Genomic DNA, 21587 nt, shown 5'->3' with positions numbered 1-21587 from the left:
GAAACTCCACCGTCTGACCCAAAAAGAGTGTTGGTGTTCTACCTCAATTCTACTAAAGATTTCCGGGTAGACGCTCAACTCTTCGTTGGGTATGTGGGTGCGAAAAAAAAAAAAAAGGAAGGCTGTGCAAAAGCATGCCATCTTCCGATGGGTGCTTCTTTGCATCAAAATGTGCTACGCTCTGGCCAAGAAGCAACTTCCTGAGGTTTTGCGTGCTCATTCTACCAGAACAACTGCTGCTTCCACTGTGTTAGCACGTGGAGTTTCTGTCCTGGATATCTGCCAGGCAGCTACGTGGGCGTCCCTGCACACGTTTGCTAAGCACTACTGTCTGGACAGTCAGGTCCCTCGGGATGGCTACTTTGGTCGTTTGGTCCTGCAGGACTTCCTTGTATGATCTTGGTTCGCAGTCCACCACCGAGGATGGCGTTGCTTGTGTGTCTCATGTAAGGTAAGGAATCTGCAACTAGAAGTCTCTATCAGATGTACAAGTTACTTACCTTCGATAACGACATATCTGGTAGAGGCATATTCTAGTTGCAGATTCCTTACCGCCCACCCATCCTCCTCGCTTGCGAACTTATTGCTAGGGACAGGGATTCCCCCTTACAGGTCTTTAGCTCTGGCGCACCAATCTCAGTGTTTTTAGCGGCACTGCGCTTTGGCGTGGAAAGTCGTTAAAAGAAACTGATGTCACTGCGCGAGGACGGCGTCTATGTACTACGACGACACCCACGGAGTCAACTGACGGCACCTACAGATGAGCAAAGGGTATTGCTCGAAGAAAAATCTCCGGATCCAGTCTGACGCCTTGGGGAAATTCTAAGGTAAGGAATCTGCAACTAGAATATATCTATACCAGATTTGTTGTTACCGAAGTTAAGTAACTAGTACTTCACTGTCTGAGCACTGCGTCGTCTGCACTAATTTTGATATATGCTGAAATGTATATTGCCCTGGTAGTAAAAAGGTGAAAATCATCATCATCATGCAAGAAATTGTGTCCTGTATCCTTTTTCAATCATATTGATTATGATAAAGGTTACTAATTGAGTTTGCACACTTTCAAAGCAACTAGAAGTGTTGGTGATCGAGTCCTCAGGACATTCGTTTAACTTATTAGACTTGCTCTGCTTCTCGTGGGCAATCCAGTTGGTCTTGTGTTGTATACATAAGTTCCCTATAAAGCACTTCAAACTCTTGTCAAGATTTTACACTTTTGCCACATAGGGTATTCTGTGACAGCAGAGCTTATGTCCTGTCCATCATTATGTGCAGTGTGGTGGCTATAATGCACTTGTCATTCAGTGAATAGGACACTTACCATGTTCTGAAGGTGGATAAAGGTGTTGCGCAGGCCATAAGCAAGCCCGTTATTTCCTCAAGTAGAGGGTTACAAATTCTCCTGCTGCTTGCCTAATGAAGCAATGGTCCTTGGAAGGTGGGTATCCATGCACAGCCATTAAAAGATTTACTTTGTCTGCTCTACCTCAGTCAATTTTCCAACACTTCATTTTTGTATGATAAGACATAAAGCAAGTAGGAAAACGCAGGGCTGGCTTAAATGGGCACGGGGGACAGTAAACACAACTCTCCTGCCTCTTTCCTTGCTCAAAGCAGACTACAATGACAACATGGTCAAGACTTTTTAGCTGTTTTAGGAATGTGATCAGCAAAGGGTCAATCCATGTCCTCGTGAGCATATGAAATGGAGGCTACTGCTTCTGTAGCATTAAAATTTTCAGTGACTGACTACTGAAAGGCAAGGAAAGACAGTTCTTCCAATGGTGGTCTGACAATAATCAACCTGTGCATTGTATGTTGCCATCTGGATCAGATGGGTAAGCAGTTTCTAATACCAAGTGCAAGTTTTATAACTTGTATTTTATTGCTGAAGAACCTGGTCGTTTTTATACACTCTGCCCATGTACTTGTTGTAATCAAATATACAGGTGGGCTTGGGAACTTCAGCCATCTGACCGCAAACTGTGAATGGGGAAGTGCTCTCATCTTGAGCTGTTGAGCATGTACAGTATAAATCGATGGAAACCTCACAGACCAATTTTCCACAGCAGGCTGAATTTTGAACAACCGGTCATGATCTGGATGGTCATGGGGCAATGCAGCAGAATTGTCATTGAAATGCACCATGCACTGCAGTAGCAAAAACCACCCCTGCTCATGTACGGTGCGAGGATGAGGGTTACCCAAACTGTGTGAGTAAACCAGTAGGACTGCAAGCTTGGCTTTTGCACTAACCCCATTTTGACTGTAAGGCTCAAAAATATCTCTAGCTCCTCAAGTGGTAGTCCACTGGGTGCACCCTAAAATGAAGCCTTAGAGTGCCGCCATGGTCCCTTAGAAATTGTTACAGGTTTGTTTGCTGCACAATTTGCTCAAGGGAGGTGACTTCCAAAAAGAGATGGACTTACTCAGTTGGCAAATAAATTGGCCATATCGACTTTACTTCCAGTGTCACCAGTTAAAGGTGCAATTTGGGGGAGCAGCCAAAAAAGCACGTTGTCTGTGCTTTTCCGCTGTACATGCCTGCACTCTGGGTTGGTTTAACAGTTGCATCTCCAAACAGACTGTGCTTGCTAAGGAACAGCACTACTGGCATCATATTGTCCCTCAGTATCGCTGGAAGAAGAGTCGTTGGGGTGAAACTCCACCGACTGAATATTCACTTATAGATTCTGCTATACTTTCCGCTCCCTCAGATGCTGTCTCAGTATCTGCTCTCTTAGTCTCTGATCCCGCCTCAGAGCTATCCTCCAAAACCCAAGTTATGGTGTGGGTGGCTAGCAGTCTTCCAGCGAGATACCATCTCTGCTAACTGGCTAAAACCATCCTTTTTAAACACCGTCTTATGTAAATCAGAAGTATTGTTCTAAATTCCTTGATGAGTTTGTGCATGTGAGATGTGTGCAGCAGTAAATAAACAGTTCCGTTTCTTTTGTTTTGAATCAGAAGGTTCTCTGAAGACACTAACAAAAAGACCAAAAAAACACAGTATTACTTCATCTTACCACATACTCCATTGTCACAGCATACTTTTGTCATGGCATATGCAGACCTTTGTTGGGGAAGCTATTGGATGTTTGCCAGGCTAAAACACATTTCCAGAAACCAAAAATCAACCTTTGATCTCCAGAAGCTCACATTCACATAGTAGACCCTACAACTTTGTGCACAGGTGTGCTCCTTGTGAAAACACACAGTGCTGTCACCAGGGTCACTGGAATCATGCGCCTGGACAGCACCCAATTATAGGACAGGATTGACTATATTATGTGGCAATAAAAGGCAACGGGGAATGTGTTTTCCCTGGGAGGGGGTGGGGGGAAGCCGATTGTCGTGGCTCCAACAAAAAAAAAAGAAAAACACATTCCCTGGAAAAAAGGGCCCAGCATGGGGTCGGCTTATATATCAGGAGAGCTGACCACTGACCGTTTCTCCTTTTTTTTTTTTTTTCTTTTTTTTTTCTTTTTCTTGTGGGTGAGATCCCACCCCCCTCACCGAGGGAATAATCTATCCATCCATCCATCCACCCACCAGGGCAGCGGCCCGTACATCACAAGGGCAAACGCTGGTGCTTGTCGGAGGATTCCTTGTAGCCCTCCCCAATCAATAGAACTTTTGGCATTTGTTTACATCATCCTCTGTGTTTTTAAACGCCCACTTCCATTTGCAGCGGAAAATATTTGCTCCATCAGCACGTTGCTGTAGGTGCCAAATACAGTGGAACTTATGTCCGTTCCTCTTTCGTTATCCAGTGATCACTTGTAGATGGGATAGTTGAGGTCATATTTCAAATATTAATAACCATTGGCAAAGTCAGTAGATCTCTCTTTTTTCCCTATTGTAGAAAGCCACTAGGTCTTGGCAATCTGAGGCTATTGTTGTTAATGACAATGTCTTTTTGCCATGTGTTGTGGAGTAGATCTATGTATGGTGTGGAGGGGAGTTGTGTAGTGGAATTATGTGTCATTGTGTGCTGTGGAATTATGTGGATGGTAATTATATGGTAGTGAGTGTACTGGAATTGTGTGGAGGTGCACTATGGGTCATGGAGTGTAATTGTGTGTTAAATGATATTTGTGTGTTGTGGAGTTGTTATGTGGTGCTGTTGAATTTTGCCGCATGATGTGGGATTCTGTGATGTGGATTGGATGTATGTGGTGTGTTAAGCTTTGTGTGTAATTATGCGGTGCGGAATGGAAATGTGTGGAGTTGAATTGTGTGGCGTGGAACTGTGGCATTGAGTGAAATGCTGATTGGAATTATGTGGCATTGGGAGTGTATTTGTGGATTGTTGCTATGTGACAGTGGATTTTATGTGGGGTGTATTTATGTGGTAGTGAGTAGAGTAAATATGTGGAGTTGAATCGTGGTGTTGAGTGGTAGGTGGAGTGTAATTGTTTTGTGTGGTGTAGAATTGAGCAGCACTGTATTGTGTACTGTGGAATTGGGTGTTGTGTGGAATTGTCAAGCTTTGGAGTGCTATATGGCACAGTACTGAGTGGAAATATGTGACATAGTAAGAAGTAGCATTATGTGGCATGTTGCAAAGTTGAGTTTATTTTGTGGAATGTAATGTGTTTTGGAATTGAGTGGCTATGTGGAGTGTAAATATGTGGCGTGAAGTGTAATTATGTAGGTTGGAGTGTAATTATGTTTAGTGGAATTATCTGGAGTCAAGTTGTGTTGCTTAGAGTGTAATTATATGGTGTGAAGTGGAATTCTGTAGCAGAGTGGTATTATGTGAAGTGGAACTTTGTGGCACGAACTGCAATAGAATTATGTGGAGTTTATTTTATTGGTTTGTAATTATGTGGCATAGAGTGGATTGATGTGGAGTGCAAGTGTGTGTAGTTGAACTTTGTGGCATGTTTTTATGAGCTATTTAAATGTGTTTGTGTAGTGGATTTATGCGGCATGGATTTGTGTGTTATGGCATTGTGCGACACCTTCAGCCAGTTCTGATTCTTTACTCAACTGCGCTTTGCATTCTGGAATTTACAGTCCCATATTTATTTATAATAGGGAAAGTGAAACTACAGACTCCTACAAGCTAAGTGCTACTGAACACCTATGTCACTTACCTATATTATCAACATTTCAGTATTATTATTTTTCCATTGTAAAGCATATTTCGGAAAATAGGGGAATACCAAAAGGATGTGTATTAAGTTACAAATTTGCTATTGAAATTCCTAACAGTATTTCTTGTATTAGGACTGCGTCGAATTTTAAAGGGGTTACAAATCTGCGCCACATGCGAAAACAATTTCGCTGTCATGCTCTGAGATTTATTCAATAAGAAAGTAATGCTTTTGAAAAACAGCACATAAGATGGCGCAGCCCAAACTCAAAACTACTTGTTACAGCAAAAATCTGAGTGCTTGTCCGAGTCAGTGCATCGGACAGGGTATGGGGAGAGGGGCCATCCTTTACCTCAACCCTAACTACAAAAGATTTCAAGACAGCAAAATGGCTACACGCATGGAATTTTTCTGCTGTCTATGGAAAATGTTTATAATGGTGTACCTTCTAAAACTTCCCAGTAAAACAAATATAATTATCAGACTTTTCCGTACAAGTCAGTTGAAGTCCACGGTGATTACCTTTTGGCATAGTATGCATTCCGGTGATATAATGTAATGTAATGCCCTTGGGCCAAGCTTGTGCTATGAAAAAAAGCTTATCATCCCACATCAGCTTCTTTAGATGGCAATATAAAAAAACAAGCATTTGCAATGCAATGGCCCTTGCGTTTGCTCAAGTTAGAGCTATTAATGTTGTAAATTCCTTACTGGATTTTTCTTGCAACATAAATTGAGAACAGTTGACATAAGCAAGTCAATTAAAAGTGCCACGGCCGCCATGAGCATGAGCGCGAAGGAGAGGCACAAAAGGAAAAAGAAGTTAGCTCGCAGTCAAACATATCAGAACGAGTGCAATTATTCATGTAACCGGGATGGTCAGGATGGTAACATAACCTCCACAAGGAAGGACAAAAAGCATTTACCAATGATGACAAAGGATTTTTGAAAGGCAAAGGCCATGAACGAGCGATGGTGATGGGCATGAGATGGGCTTAGATAGATACCAAGACGTGGGAAAAGCAGCGCTTGAGCACTGCTATGCTCGACCTAAAAATGACAAAGCACCCTATTGTGCATCCATCCATTAAAGATCCCATGCATGCTGCGGTGAGGGGGTAGAGTTGAAACCACAAGACTAACAAACAGTGCAGTTTGATCAGTGAGCCGACAGTCTTCAGCAACCTTCCTACATACCCACAAGACATGCATGTAGATGGCTACCTTTCAGTAGTCCTAGGACTGCAAAATGAGTAATATGGCCGATCCAGTGCTGACTCACTCTGGCTGATACCTATCTACCATGTTAGTATATTGTTCTAATCCCTTCAGAGCTGGTCATGTAACTGGCCTTGCTGCCAGCAGCAGTCCTCTAGCAGTGGGTTTACTGTTTAATTAGTTTTAAATGTTTCCGTTCAACCCTGATATACTATTGTCATTGCGATCATCCATGTAGACTCCTATCAGGAGCTGTATATGGGAATCCTAACCAGTTCACATGACTGTAATGACTCTCACTCTGCACCCTGACCTGAAAACTCCCCTTCAGCGACACTGACTGTGCAGCTCTACCAGAGATACTATCTGCAGTGATGTCAACTGTACACCCTGACCATTGCCAAAATTCACTCCACCCTCAACTCCCCTCCCATCCTCCCTATCCCCACCCCAACAGTGATGCCTACCTCCCCAAGAGACCTGGTGTGGGTTACTCAGACGAACTGGAATGTGTAATCTGGTTAATGCCACTTGCTGTTTAATTATGACCTGAAGCCGTCATCCGGTGAAGTAAGCACATCAGAGTATAAATAATTCATACTGGATTAAATTATTATATAATGGACTAAAATACTTGAAAGCAGTAGTTTTTTTATGCTTAGCAGTGTTAATATATTTTTTTATGTTAAAACCAGGGTCAGTTGAATTATGTGATTGTACAGCAGCTGCATTTTCTCCATAATTATATATACCACATTATCCACTAGCTGCTGCAAATCTGATAAACAACTCTAACGCGGCCCAGACTCTTAAAATGGGTAGATATATGAATCTCCCTCCTCGGCAGTAGATGCGAACACCTGTTGCACACGTCTCCGCGATACAACCTCTGCTGTTGTACCTCATATCCCCAAGCTTTCGTCTTTAGCCTGGATACCGGGAATCTTCATAGGCTTTTCGCTCAGGGTGGTCAGAATGATCTTCTGGCGGAAGAAGATGCAGCCTTCATAGCAGAGGCAGTGTGCCACGGCCATGGCAGCAAGGATGAACTGCTGCTAGCCTCCTCTGGCTCCACACCAGCTACTGCAGACCTCAAAAGCATGCCCACATGCTGCCTCGACTGCCAGGCTGTGAGCTGGAGTGCTGGGGCCTTGTGTAACTCAGTGATGAGTGTTGAAATAAAAGAAGACTCGCCTGTGGTGTGGGCATTTGGAAATTTCACTGTGCTTGTTACAGCAAAGCTATAGCTCACCAACTTTTCCAAACACATTTGGAAACGTGACACTTATAATTCAAAGTGAGAATACTGATGCGATATGGGGGTAGGTGAGGGCGGACATGAGCGACATGGGAGGAGGTGGGAGGGACGAATGCTGCATTAAAGTGGATGTAGCTACAGGTGTTAAAGCTGAACACAGACAAACAGTAACACAAGCAGGAAACAAATGAAAAAAATAGACCCCCAACAAACCTATAAACAACCATAGCATTAGGATACAGTACTTGGCCCCTGGTCTTTGGGAGGAAACAAAAGCCAAAAAGGAGGGACCAAGAGGAAGGATTGAGCACTAACAAGCAATACTTTTTGAAGGTCGCTGAAACAAACAAATGAGAAGCAGTAGGTAGGCTGTGAGCCCACAAAGAAGTATTTACAACAGGTCTCGAAAGTTTGACCTAAAAAGGCGGAACTACATGTTCCATAATGCAGTCTGCTGTGGGATTACAAAATAAAAAAAGGACAGATGATGTATGGCCCATATTCTTTCTGATGAGTTCTCTTCCCCCTCAGAAATCAAATGGCCTAAGTAGGACACCTTCTTTCTGAAAATTTTTAATTTTTTTAGGTGATGCGTTTTGTCTGTGGAATGCAAGGACATTTAATAAATTTATTGTAGCCGATTTGTGAACTTCTCCTCTGTATCTGCTGTCAATAAAAAGCAATCGTATTGAATGAATGTTACACATGTGTGTCTAAGTCCTTCTTTAGTTCCTGGGAATAAATAGGAGGAGATTCTGTATAGCCTTGAGGCATTGTAGTCCAAGAATAACTTGTTCCTTGGAAAACAAAGGAGAAGAGATAGTGAATGTTCTCATTGCAAGAGGGTGGAGAAACTGCATTCGATAAATCAATCACAGTGAAGTATTTGCCTGAGGGTGAAAAAGTTGTCAAGATAATGACTGGATTAGGCACCAACACAAATCTTCATGACACTCAAAGAAGCCGGCATATGGCGTACATCAGCCATTCGTTGTCACAGCATTCAATTTCTTTAGAAGGTCTAAACCCAGCAAATTTAAAACACATTGATGAATTGCAACAAAAGGATGTTTGTTCTATAAAGGACCAGTGGTGACATTTCCAGGTTTACTTACAGGATTCATAACGGGTACATTTGGGAGCCCCACTGAGAGAGTTGTTTTCCCGAGAGTGATAGGTGGACTACGTACTTGATACTGAGGAGTTGGTAGTGCCAGTGTCAATGGAGAATTTTCCCTCCTGTCCCATCACTGTGCCTTTGACAGATGGTCCCCTTTGGTTTACATCAATCACCAATACCATCAAATCCATATCCTCTCAGTCACTATAGCTCTAGCTCCACTATCAAACACAGTAGATGTATTTTGTTAGACTTGGGCACAGAGGCATTCTGTCGTATAACAGATGCATGAATTTTACTGGGATGGGGACGCTCTTTTTTTTCCGGTGGTCGGGTGAACCTCAACTGGAACAATTTTGTTGCGACAGAGGTAGGCGCCTCTCCTGCTTTCCCTTATTTTATGTTACCCTCCTCTAGTGCTCCCACCCAGTTTCCTACTTCCTTTCCCTACCTCTTTCTCTGTATTGGCTAGTCTTTAACTATTGCAGCTACAGGACTGTCAACTTGGTCTTAGTATTCTTTTTATCTTGATATTTGTTTTTTTACCTCTTCCTTCTGTTGATATCGGTTTTTCCCATGGCCATCCCCATGTCCATAGGGGTCTCTAGAGCAGCAAGTAGCCACAGTTAGGAAGTGTTTCTTTATTGCAGTGGTAACTCGGAGATAAATGTGTTTACCAAAAGCTGGAACAAACCCAGGTTCATCCATATTCATTGCACTATGAGCCTTAAGCGCTTTACGTACAGACTCCTCTTTATTTTGAACTGTCCTTTTTTGCACAGTTCACCTGTTATCTCTGTACTTTGGCATTTCATTTTATCAAAACTTTTGCCTCTAAACCTTTTTTACCTCGGTTTGCTCCTGTGTCCTTATTCCTTTCTGGGTTCCCTGTGGGCCACCCTCCAGTAATCTTCTGTTTTTTCTGGGCTCGTATTTCCTTGGGAATAGTTATGCGAAACATGGTGTCCGTATTTTGCCATAATAAATCGCCCAGCTTCAATACTTGTTCTATTCTAGTATACCACATATAAGGCTTTTAAATTAGGAAAATCTTTTTTGAAGGGCTAAAGTTCTTTCTTGGACCATGATATGTGCAGATCCTGTACCCGGTAGGGAGTTTTGACTGGGACTTCCTGCATAGGACATGCCTTGCCCTTACTGGATGATGGTGTACTATGTTCTAGTCATGCAAGATGACAACTAATTTAATTCTAAAATAATTTAATATGCCATAATAACTAAACAAATCATTGAATACTTTTTCTGCCCCACCTCCTCCCAACTTTTGTAGTTTGGCCATTTTTTCCACACTCATAAAGGACCCTGGTTTCCATCTTATCCTTCTAATAAAAAACTCAGTTTTCCTTATGTTACAGAACTTACTGATGTGGAAACAAATGAATGCACAGCAAGTAACAGTCGGTAAAAATGGAATGTATACAATAGAAAGACTATCCCAGATTAAGGTGCCCTCAAGGATGGGAACAGGATAAAGCACACCTCTTGCCTATGTACAGTTTCTTAATATAAACATTTGAATGTACCAACTCCTAACCCTTCAGAGAAACCGTTGGAATCTACTGTGTAATGTATACAATTTACCTAAATAATTGAGGAGTATGAATCATTTCATGTGAAATATGGGCATGGAAGCCTCTGTTAATCGCCAGTAGGAAGCGAAATGTTATGCAGTTTCTTCAAGCACAGCAAAGGTACAAGCGAACATAAAACCTGTTTAACATAACGTGTAACTGAACTATAGCAGCAGCGTCACTATTGCAACTGGTACAGATATAAAGCAAGTATAGACCTGCAGGTTGTACAGTGCACACATCTTAACTTGCATACACTTAAATTAGGTCACCTCCCTTTACAGTCTGACACCTGCTCACATGTCGATATTCAAGGAGCACATCGCATATTCTTGTCAGCCAAAAATGGTATTGTAACTTGCTGCATCATAAAAACGTAATCACTCCAATGCAGATTCATGTGGAAATAAAACCCTCCTGAATGTTGCTATGTGTGCACTCCTCTTCTTGTTCTTTTGCTGCACTCTTTTCACCTAGTTGATAAAATACTTTTTTACATCCTTACCTCTAAGAACTTTGAACATCCTTTTCCCTGGCTACCAGGAGGTTTAGGTAGCAGGACGTTTAGCCTGTCGTATGCTCCGAGCAGAGCTGTGGATTGCAAGGCAAGAGACAGGAGCCGTTCCTGCCGGGGTCACACTGCCCTTTCCGGAGGGCCTCATTTACACTCCACGCGAGGGTAGCTTGGAGACCCGTTCATTGCAAACAATATGAACATGATTGCAAGCTTACATCCTGGCTACAGTGATGTCTAAATGTCGCACGCTCTGGACACTAATAGTTATCTTGTGAAATATCTTACAGCTATCTTTTTAGTTCGAGGCCTACCAGACATCGCAGCTGTTTGGTTGGAAAGACCTACTGGTGACACGCCGAAAGCTGACCTACGAATGCATTCCAAAGATTGCTTACCATTAGCTTTGACTATTATCACATTAGCTTTGTCTTTATTCACTGGCTGTTTGTTTTTTCCCGTCCAACTTGTGCCGTGGAGCAAAGCCTTTTTACAATTTGTCTAGTTGGCTCCTGGTATTCTTCAAGTTTTTGCTTTCAATGAACAATATTTTCTTCTTTATGAAGCACTGCATGAGAGTCCTTGTTTGCATCTCTCTCCCTTGCACGCTTCTTACTAGTCCCCATCACTCTTGACCCTTGGGCTTCTGTGTAGCCCCTGAGCTTCACCTTCCTGTGTGCTTCAGTGCAACCCTTCGTGGTGCCTGTATTGTTCTCCCTTGCCCCTCGGGTTCTGTAGGCCTGCAATCCCACTGCTTCTCTGAGTGTTTAGCTTCATCTTTTTTTATTGTTTTATTACCATATTATTTATTTAATATTTTTATATTGTTGACATTTACAGTTTCTGATATACCTCCAGACTGACTCTACAATATGAATGCCTTAGCACCAACACAACACACACACCTCCTGTGATCCCTTTGCTGTGCTGTTTTCCAATTCCTGGGCAATAGCCCCCTCTCCCTTATTTGACCACTAGATTCCAGTCGACTGTTAGTCTCCTGGAATACAGACTAACCCTTTGACAGAATTACCTGATCTCCCTGGAGGGATTTCTCTCTCGTCCTCATCACTCGGACTTGGGATCACAGAAAGGCAGGTTAGTGCTTAGTGCAATACCTAATCGCATACAATCCACCCTTCTCGCTGTAGCTGCTTATATCTTGAAGGCTCAGGACTCACGCAACGCATTCATTTGTTTTTCTAGCTTTCAGCCATGGTGCACAGCAGCCATACTGCTCTATAAAGTCTCTCAAAATCATTGACAAGTGCTTGTTGCACTTATCCAGCCATTCAGTACTACCCTTGTGGTGGCCACCTCACTTAGTCACAAGAAAAATAATATTCCAGTCCTAAGCCTTCATCTAACATAATAAACACAGAGGGGGTTATTACGACTTTGGAGGAGGTGTTAATCCGTCCCAAAAGTGACGGATATACCACCAGCCCTATTACGAATCCATTATATCCTATGGAACTTATAATACGGCTGGTGGTATATCCGTCACTTTACCGTCACTTTTGGGACGGATTAACACCTCCTCCAAAGTTGTAATAACCCCCAGAGTGTTCTAGGGTTGGTTTTGCTCCTTTGAACTAATCAGGCTAACACACCTTATACGATTAGGTGAAAAGCATAGAAATGTTCCTCTTTTTCAGAGGTCAAATTTCATGAGTACAATACTGCAGGCCACTTCACTGAACATCTCCAACCTCACCATAGCGGGGAGATCATGAGTTGGACTCATCTGAAGCGCTCCTGTGCAGTTTCCTACATGTTAAAATATCACTAACAAGCTCCTGTTCGCAGAAACACCATAGTTGATGATCATGGTGATTTGTTTTCATGTGGCCAAACAAACTTCAAAACACTGTTTGACTAAACTCCATGGAGCACCAGTTCTATAATAATGTTGTCCTTTCCTACCGGATGTGGTAGGATTATGCTAGGCTGTTTTATTTTGTGATTATGTCTCTGGGGCTTGGCTCGAGAGTCGAGACATGGCATTGGTCTCAATGGTGAGTAAAGACTGAGCTGTCTCGAAGTAAAATTTTGGTAGTAATGGAGATTTGTATGCGAGCCGTCATTTTGCTTTAGCATTTATCTGTATTTGTGCCTAAGTCTTGCATGGGCTGCTGGAAGACCTCTTCACTGTTGAGGATACTTTACAGTATAATTCATTCGTTTATCAACTGCATTCTATACTATAACCAATCACAGTTGGGTTCTAGTTCTGATGGCCTTAATTTGAATAGTTGAATGGCCATAAAATGACTTTGTTGAATGTGCCTCCTATATGCTTTTTTTTGCTTTGTCTTCCAGCACAGAGATACACCAGACAACAACCCAGAGACACCGTTTGATTTCACATCAGAAAATTACAAGGTATACAGGGACTCTTGAATTAAACTGAGGTCTGATCAGTCTGAGGTATGTTTCTGCTCCTAATTCTTTTTTTTCTGTGTAGCGAATAGAGGCCATAGTCGGAGACTACCCTGAAGGTCACAAAGCAGCAGCTGTGATACCAGTGCTGGATCTTGCCCAAAGGCAGAATGGATGGCTACCCATCTCGGCAATGAACAAGGTAATTTGAGGAAGCAGAAATAAATATTTTTAAACGTGACTGCGTGATCTTGTCTGGTGTTCGTAATACAATGGCTTTCACTGCGAGCAGCTCCTGGGCTAGGGAAGTATTGAAGCAGTGGAAGGACCTGTGATATAAATACGGTGTTCTGCTCAAAGGATGACAGAGGTGGCCATTCATGCCAATCTTCGAGGATAACTGAAAGCCATATGCGAATCATGCTGATTACTGTTTTCTGAGTGTTCTAAACGTGTTTGGTATGCCAACTTTATGATTTCTTCTTAAGATTGTATAAGTGGTGGGATGTTGAGTGTTTAGTGCTGTGAAGGGCACCTTTAAGTACGTGCTTTCTTCCCTGATGTGTTTTTCCAAATATTTACTAAATTCTATAGAAAGATTTTAAAGATCTGGAGTGTGAAATTGACCTGTAACCCCTGACTGGATAGATGGGTCATCCATTCTTTGGATGCAGTAGGCCCCTCTCACCTAAAGTCTCCAGTGCCACTTCACCTTCTGCATTAATGAGCTTTGTTGCTTGACTCGGCAAAAATGAAGAGTTTTCAAAATTATATGTTTATTTAAGCTGGGATGATTTGGGCCTGTAAGGGTTGAGGTTCTTTGAACAATTGAAAGAGGCCTATAATATTTCTGGCACATTAGCAGGATGGTGAGTATATACCGGACTAAAATTCAGATGAAGGCCATCTAAGAGTTTGATAAAGAAAATAAAAGCAACCAATTCTAAAACCAACTTAAGAGACCCTAAGGGCCAAATATTGTTCAGTCCTTTTGAGGTGCAGCATCCACGCAATGCTGATTGGTGGTCAATTTACTGCTTAGTTCAACTAATCAAAGAATGAACATAAAAGCCTTTTGATGAAGATATTCGTAATGTGGTTGGAGTGTTCTCACATTGTAATCACTGAGGTTTACACAGCCCAAAACCTGGATTGCTATTTTGTCGCTGCTCAAGGGAAAGGTTTGGGTGCACTGGCAGTTGGCGTGGCGGCTCTCCCACCCCCTCTTGGGATGAGCTGAGTACATTTCGGTGTTAGTTGTATTGCTGCCTTTCTGAAGCTTGTCCCAGCAGCACTGGTATTGAGCAGACTTATAATGTTGTACGAATGGCCTCCGGATGCGTTTTAAATCCTATGCTTTCCTTGTGTTCCATTGGAATTGTGCTAACGGTTTAATGGCTGGAACTTTTGTTAGCGTCGGAGGGCTTCCTTTTTGATAGGGATGTGGGGAGGAGCCAGCTGCTTGTTGAGAAGCAGCAATGATGTTGGAGAGGACTTGGTGTGGCGGGTGCAAGAGAAGCATGAAAGGAAGAATGGAAAAAATCAAGCGAGATGGAAGTGTCTCTAGAGAACTAGAGGAGTAGGGTGAGGGAAAGAAGCAAGAGCAAGCTGCAACAATGAGAAGGGAAGCACCAGTTACTAGGGAAGAAGAACAAAAAAAAAGTACCTGAAACTCAATCAGTGGAAGGACACCAATAAAAACACTAATCATTACCTAGTCCATACTCCATTGAAGGGCCAAACACACAAAGAGGAAGTGAAGTTTAAAAAAATATATATATATTTTAAGTTAACACAATCTTTCCAGCTACAGTGCATTCACTGTCTCAGGCAAGACCTAAAAACACAATACCCCTACGATGGGCTGAGAGATTCATAAAATACCTAAACATCTACATAACAGAATCAGTGGATGGAGTGTACCAGGCAAATCAGTCCAGGTTGCGCCTGGGAAAATGAAAATCCTTTTTTTTTTTTTTCTCGTGTATAAAGTAAATGTAATTAAAATTAATATATTGCCCCTCTTCTCCTTTTCCCAGAAATGAGTTGCAGAACCTATGTGTAAAGAAATGGCTCCCTGTTGCAGTTACCCCCCACTTTTTGCCTGATACTGATGCTGACTTGACTGAGAAGTGTGCTGGGACCCTGCTAACCAGGCCCCAGCACCAGTGTTCTTTCACCTAAAATGTACCATTGATTCCACAATTGGCACACCCTGGCATCCAGATAAGTCCCTTGTAACTGGTACCTCTGGTACCAAGGGCCCTGATGCCAGGGAAGGTCTCTAAGGGCTGCAGCATGCATTATGCCACCCTAGAGACCCCTCACTCAGCACAGACACACTGCTTACCAGCTTGTGTGTGCTAGTGAGAACAAAATGAGTAAGTCGACATGGCACTCCCCCTCAGGGTGCCGTGCCAGCCTCTCACTGCCTATGCAGTATAGGTAAGACACCCCTCTAGCAGGCCTTACAGCCCTAAGGCAGGGTGCACTAGACCATAGGTGAGGGCACCAGTGCATGAGCACTGTGCCCCTACAGTGTCTAAGCAAAACCTTAGACATTGTAAGTGCAGGGTAGCCATAAGAGTATATGGTCTGGGAGTCTGTTTTACACGAACTCCACAGCACCATAATGGCTACACTGAAAACTGGGAAGTTTGGTATCAAACTTCTCAGCACAATAAATGCACACTGATGCCAGTGTACATTTTATTATAAAATACACCACAGAGGGCACCTTAGAGGTGCCCCCTGAAACTTAACCGACTATCTGTGTAGGCTGACTGGTTCCAGCAGCCTGCCACACTAGAGACATGTTGCTGGCCCCATGGGGAGAGTGCCTTTGTCACTCTGAGGCCAGTAACAAAGCCTGCACTGGGTGGAGATGCTAACACCTCCCCCAGGCAGGAGCTGTAACACCTGGCCTCAAAGGCTCACCCCTTTGTCACAGCACCGCAGGACACTCCAGCTAGTGGAGTTGCCCGCCCCGGCCCCCACTTTTGGTGGCAAGGCCGGAGAAAATAATGAGAATAACAAGGAGGAGTCACTGGCCAGTCAGGACAGCCCCTAAGGTGTCCTGAGCTGAGGTGGCTCTAACTTTTAGAAATCCTCCATCTTGCAGATGGAGGATTCCCCCAATAGGATTAGGGATGTGACCCCCTCCCCTTGGGAGGAGGCACAAAGAGGGTGTACTCACCCTCAGGGCTAGTAGCCATTGGCTACTAACCCCCCAGACCTAAACACGCCCTTCAATTTAGTATTTAAGGGCTTCCCTGAACCTAAAGATTTAGATTCCTGCAACTACAAGAAGAAGGACTGCCGAGCTGACAAACCCCTGCAGAGGAAGACCAGAAGACACCAACTGCCTTGGCCCCAGACTTACCGGCCTGTCTCCTGCCTTCCAAAGAACCTGCTCCAGCGACGCTTTCCAAGGGACCAGCGACCTCTGAATCCTCTGAGGACTGCCCTGCTTCGAAAAAGACAAGAAACTCCTGAGGACAGCGGCACTGCTCCAAAAGAACTAAATCTGCTCCTTGTAACAAAGTTGCAAAGACCCCTGCAACTCCCCGCAAGAAGCGTGAGACTTGCAACACTGCACCCGGCGACCCCGACTCGACTGGTGGAGAACAACCAACTCAGGGAGGACCCTCCGGCGACTCTACGACTGTGAGTAACCAAAGTTGTCCCCCCTGAGCCCCCACAGCGACGCCTGCAGAGGGAATCCCCAGGCTCCCCCTGACCGCGACTGTCTGAACTCCATTTCCCGACGGCTGGAAAAGACCCTGAACCCGCAGCCCCCAGCCCCTAAAGAAACGGAACTTCTGTGCAGGAGTGACCCCCAGGAGGCCCTCCCCCTTGCCCAGGTGGTGGCTACCCCGAGGAGCCCCCCCCCTTGCCTGCCTGCATCGCTGAAGAGACCCCTTGGTCTCCCATTGAACCTGAAGGAAACCCGACGCATGTTTGCACACTGCACCCGGCCGCCCCCGCGCTGCTGAGGGTGTACTTTCTGTGCTACTTTGTGTCCCCCCCCGGTGCCCTACAAAACCCCCCTGGTCTGCCCTCCGAAGACGCGGGTACTTACCTGCTGGCAGACTGGAACCGGGGCACCCCCTTCTCTCCATTATAGCCTATGTGTTTTGGGCACCTCTTTGACCTTTGCACCTGACCGGCCCTGAGCTGCTGGTGTGATAACTTTGGGGTTGCTCTGAACCCCCAACGGTGGGCTCCCTTGGACCAAAAACTGAAACCTGTAAGTGCCTTACTTACCTGTTGAAACTAACAATAACTTACCTCCCCCAGGAACTGTGAAAATTGCAGTGTCCACTTTTAAAACAGCTTATTGTGTTTTATGTGAAAAGTATACATGCTAAAGTAATGATTCAAAGTTCCTAGAGTACTTACCTGCAATACCTTTCAAAAGAGCTATTACATGTAAAATTTGAACCTGTGGTTCTTAAAATAAACTAAGAAAATATATTTTTCTATAACAAAACCTATTGGCTGGATTTGTCTCTGAGTGTGTGTACCTCATTTATTGTCTGTGTATGTACAACAAATGCTTAACACTACTCCTTTGATAAGCCTACTGCTCGACCACACTACCACAAAATAGAGCATTAGTATTATCTCTTTTTACCACTATTTTACCTCTAAGGGGAACCCTTGGACTCTGTGCATGCTATTCCTTACTTTGAAATAGCACATACAGAGCCAACTTCCTACATTGGTGGATCAGCGGTGGGGTACAAGACTTTGCATTTGCTGGACTACTCAGCCAATACCTGATCACACGACAAATTCCAAAATTGTCATTAGAAATTGATTTTTGCAATTTGAAAAGTTTTCTAAATTCTTTAAAGTCCTGCTAGGGCCTTGTGTTAGTCCCTGTTAGCATTTCTTTTAGAGTTTAAAAGTTTGTAAAAGTTTGAATTAGATTCTAGAACCAGTTTTAGATTCTTAAAAAGCATTCCAACTTTTAGAAGAATAATGTCTAGTACAGATTTGAATGTGGTGGAACTCGACACCACACCTTACCTCCATCTCCAGATGAAAGAGCTAAGGTCACTCTGTACGATAAGAAAAATAACAATGGGCTCCAGACCTTCCAAACTACAGCTCCAGGAGCTGTTGGCAGAGTATGATAGAGCCAACCCATCTGTAAGTGGCAACACAGATGATGATGATAGTGACTTGGAGGTTGATTCCCCACCACCAGTCCTATCTAGGGAGAACAGGGCCTCTCAAGCCCTGACTCCAAAAATAATAGTCAGAGATGCTGGCTCCCTCACAGGAGGGTCCAGCCTCTCTGAAATCACTGAGGATAACTCCAGTGAAGAGGACATCCAGTTAGCCAGGATGGCCAAAAGATTGGCTTTGGAAAAACAGATCCTAGCCATAGAAAGGGAAAGACAAGAGATGGGCCTAGGACCCATCAATGGTGGCAGCAACATAACTAGGGTCAGAGATTCTCCTGACATGTTGAAAATCCCCAAAGGGATTGTAACTAAATATGAAGATGGTGATGACATCACCAAATGGTTCACAGCTTTTGAGAGGGCTTGTGAAACCAGAAAAGTGAACAAATCTCACTGGGGTGCTCTCCTTTGGGAAATGTTCACAGGAAAGTGTAGGGATAGACTCCTCACACTCTCTAAAAAAGATGCAGAATCTTATGACCTCATGAAGGGTACCCTGATTGAGGGCTTTGGATTCTCCACTGAGGAGTATAGAATTAGATTCAGGGGGGCTCAAAAATCCTCGAGCCAGACCTGGGTTGATTATGTTGACTACTCAGTGAAAACACTGGATGGTTGGGTAACTGGAAATGAAGTGTATGACTATGTTGGGCTTTATAATTTGTTTATGAAAGAACACATTTTAAGTAACTGCTTCAATGAAAAGTTGCATCAGTATCTGGTAGACCTAGGTCCAATTTCTCCCCAAGAATTGGGAAAGAAGGCAGACCACTGGGTCAAGACTAGGGTAACCAAAACTTCCACTGGGGGTGACCAAAAGAAAGGGGTTACAAAGCCTCCCCAGGAGAAAGTGGGTGACACTAGAAACAAAGAAAAAGAGTCCCCTGTAGGCCCCCAAAAACCAGACCAGGTGGGTGGGCCCAGAGACACAACCCAAAACAAAGGTGGGTACCAGGGTAAGAGCTGGGATGCCACTAAGGCATGGTGCCATAACTGTAAACAGACAGGGCACCACACCAAGGACACTTCTTGTCCCAAAAACCAACCCCCTAGCAAAATCCCAGGGGTAACCAGTGTAGCCATTGGAGATGACTCCTCAGATGAGGAGGTCTTCATAGCCTTCAACTGGAAAAAGGGCCCAACAGGTGAGTTGGAGATTCCAGAGGGAAGTAGACACTTCCACCACCTACAGGTGAATGGAATCCCAGCCACTGCCCTGAGAGACACTTGTGCCAGTCACACTATTGTGCATGACAGGCTGGTGTTCTCAAACCAGTACATCCCAGGTGAGATGGCCAGAGTAAGAGTTAGCCCAGACAGGGTCACTGATAGGCCTGTGGCTTTTGTGCCCATAGAAGTGGGTGGGACTTTTAGCTGGAGAAGGGTGGTAGTCAGTACAGACCTCCCCCTTGATTGTCTCCTTGGAAATGACTACCCAGAGGTTAGTCAGAGCCCAAGAGAGGAACTGGTCCAGTGCCAGTCCTCTCCCAAGGATTCTGGAGTTCCTGCCTCTGCAGTAAATGCAAGTAGGCCCCAGAAGAAAAAGAAAAGAAAACAGTGCAGGAAGGGTGGACAACCTTTAGTCAAGGTTCCAGCAAGCCAAGGAGATTCTGCTCCAGTAGGGGAGAACTCCAAAAGTGGCACTGGGAAAGTCCAACCTGACCCACAAGAAGTCCTGGCTAGTCAGGCAACTGTTAAGCCTGAGTGGATGGCTCCTCAGCTAACGGAAGAAAGAGTGGAAGAAGGGTGTTTACTACAAGATGTGGTAACCCCTCACTCTAATACAGCAGACAGGCACCCTGAACCCAAAGAAGCCTGTAACTTAGCCCCTTCCCTTGTAGGTGAAGAGCTAAAGGTGTGGTTCTGGGCACTGACAGCTGTCAGTGGCCTCTGCTGGGTGTTAGCCTTTATGGCTGCACTATCCTTGGCATGGTGGTCTGACTCCATGCCACATAGCAAGTTAGGCCCCCTGACCCTGTTGGTCATGGTGGGGTTACTCCAGCTCTGGGTAACCTCTTTGGGTAAGCTAGGGGTGACCCTGGCTAAAATAAGACTAGCAGAGGTGGATACCTCTAACCCCAAAATAGAGAGAATGGGTGGAGACATTAAAGACACAGACAAGAGGCAATTCAGACTAGGTCCTATCACTGTGGAAGTGGGTCAGTTCCCCAGAGGGAATGACCTGAGCAGGAGGATGTAAGGCAGAGTAGGCCCTGCAACAAACCAGCCTATTTCCTCTACTCTTCCTCGCCTCCCAGACTAGGAAGACTCTCCCAGCTTTGGCTGAGTCTCCTGGCCTGTGGGCTGGGGGGGGGGTTGTGTAAAGAAATGGCTCCCTGTTGCAGTTACCCCCCACTTTTTGCCTGATACTGATGCTGACTTGACTGAGAAGTGTGCTGGGACCCTGCTAACCAGGCCCCAGCACCAGTGTTCTTTCACCTAAAATGTACCATTGATTCCACAATTGGCACACCCTGGCCTCCAGATAAGTCCCTTGTAACTGGTACCTCTGGTACCAAGGGCCCTGATGCCAGGGAAGGTCTCTAAGGGCTGCAGCATGCATTATGCCACCCTAGAGACCCCTCACTCAGCACAGACACACTGCTTACCAGCTTGTGTGTGCTAGTGAGAACAAAATGAGTAAGTCGACATGGCACTCCCCTCAGGGTGCCGTGCCAGCCTCTCACTGCCTATGCAGTATAGGTAAGACACCCCTCTAGCAGGCCTTACAGCCCTAAGGCAGGGTGCACTAGACCATAGGTGAGGGCACCAGTGCATGAGCACTGTGCCCCTACAGTGTCTAAGCAAAACCTTAGACATTGTAAGTGCAGGGTAGCCATAAGAGTATATGGTCTGGGAGTCTGTTTTACACGAACTCCACAGCACCATAATGGCTACACTGAAAACTGGGAAGTTTGGTATCAAACTTCTCAGCACAATAAATGCACACTGATGCCAGTGTACATTTTATTATAAAATACACCACAGAGGGCACCTTAGAGGTGCCCCCTGAAACTTAACCGACTATCTGTGTAGGCTGACTGGTTCCAGCAGCCTGCCACACTAGAGACATGTTGCTGGCCCCATGGGGAGAGTGCCTTTGTCACTCTGAGGCCAGTAACAAAGCCTGCACTGGGTGGAGATGCTAACACCTCCCCCAGGCAGGAGCTGTAACACCTGGCGGTGAGCCTCAAAGGCTCACC

At 44.5% G+C, this 21587-nt stretch overlaps 1 protein-coding gene across 1 annotated transcript in view; it reads left to right on the top strand.

Moving 5' to 3' along the window:
* Window positions 1-21587, top strand: part of NDUFV2 (NADH:ubiquinone oxidoreductase core subunit V2) — a 134597-nt gene that overhangs the window by 57881 nt on the left and 55129 nt on the right. Inside the window, exons 3-4 of the mRNA XM_069216625.1 lie at window positions 13130-13192; window positions 13275-13391. Of these exons, the coding sequence (XP_069072726.1) occupies window positions 13130-13192; window positions 13275-13391 (180 nt within the window). The remainder of the gene's footprint in view (window positions 1-13129; window positions 13193-13274; window positions 13392-21587) is intronic.

The sequence above is a fragment of the Pleurodeles waltl genome, chromosome 2_1 (genome assembly GCF_031143425.1).
Source record: "Pleurodeles waltl isolate 20211129_DDA chromosome 2_1, aPleWal1.hap1.20221129, whole genome shotgun sequence".
In the NCBI taxonomy this organism is placed as follows: domain Eukaryota; kingdom Metazoa; phylum Chordata; class Amphibia; order Caudata; family Salamandridae; genus Pleurodeles; species Pleurodeles waltl.
The sequence above is the reverse complement of the archived record's forward strand: the minus strand, read 5'-3'. Positions and strand labels throughout refer to the sequence as shown.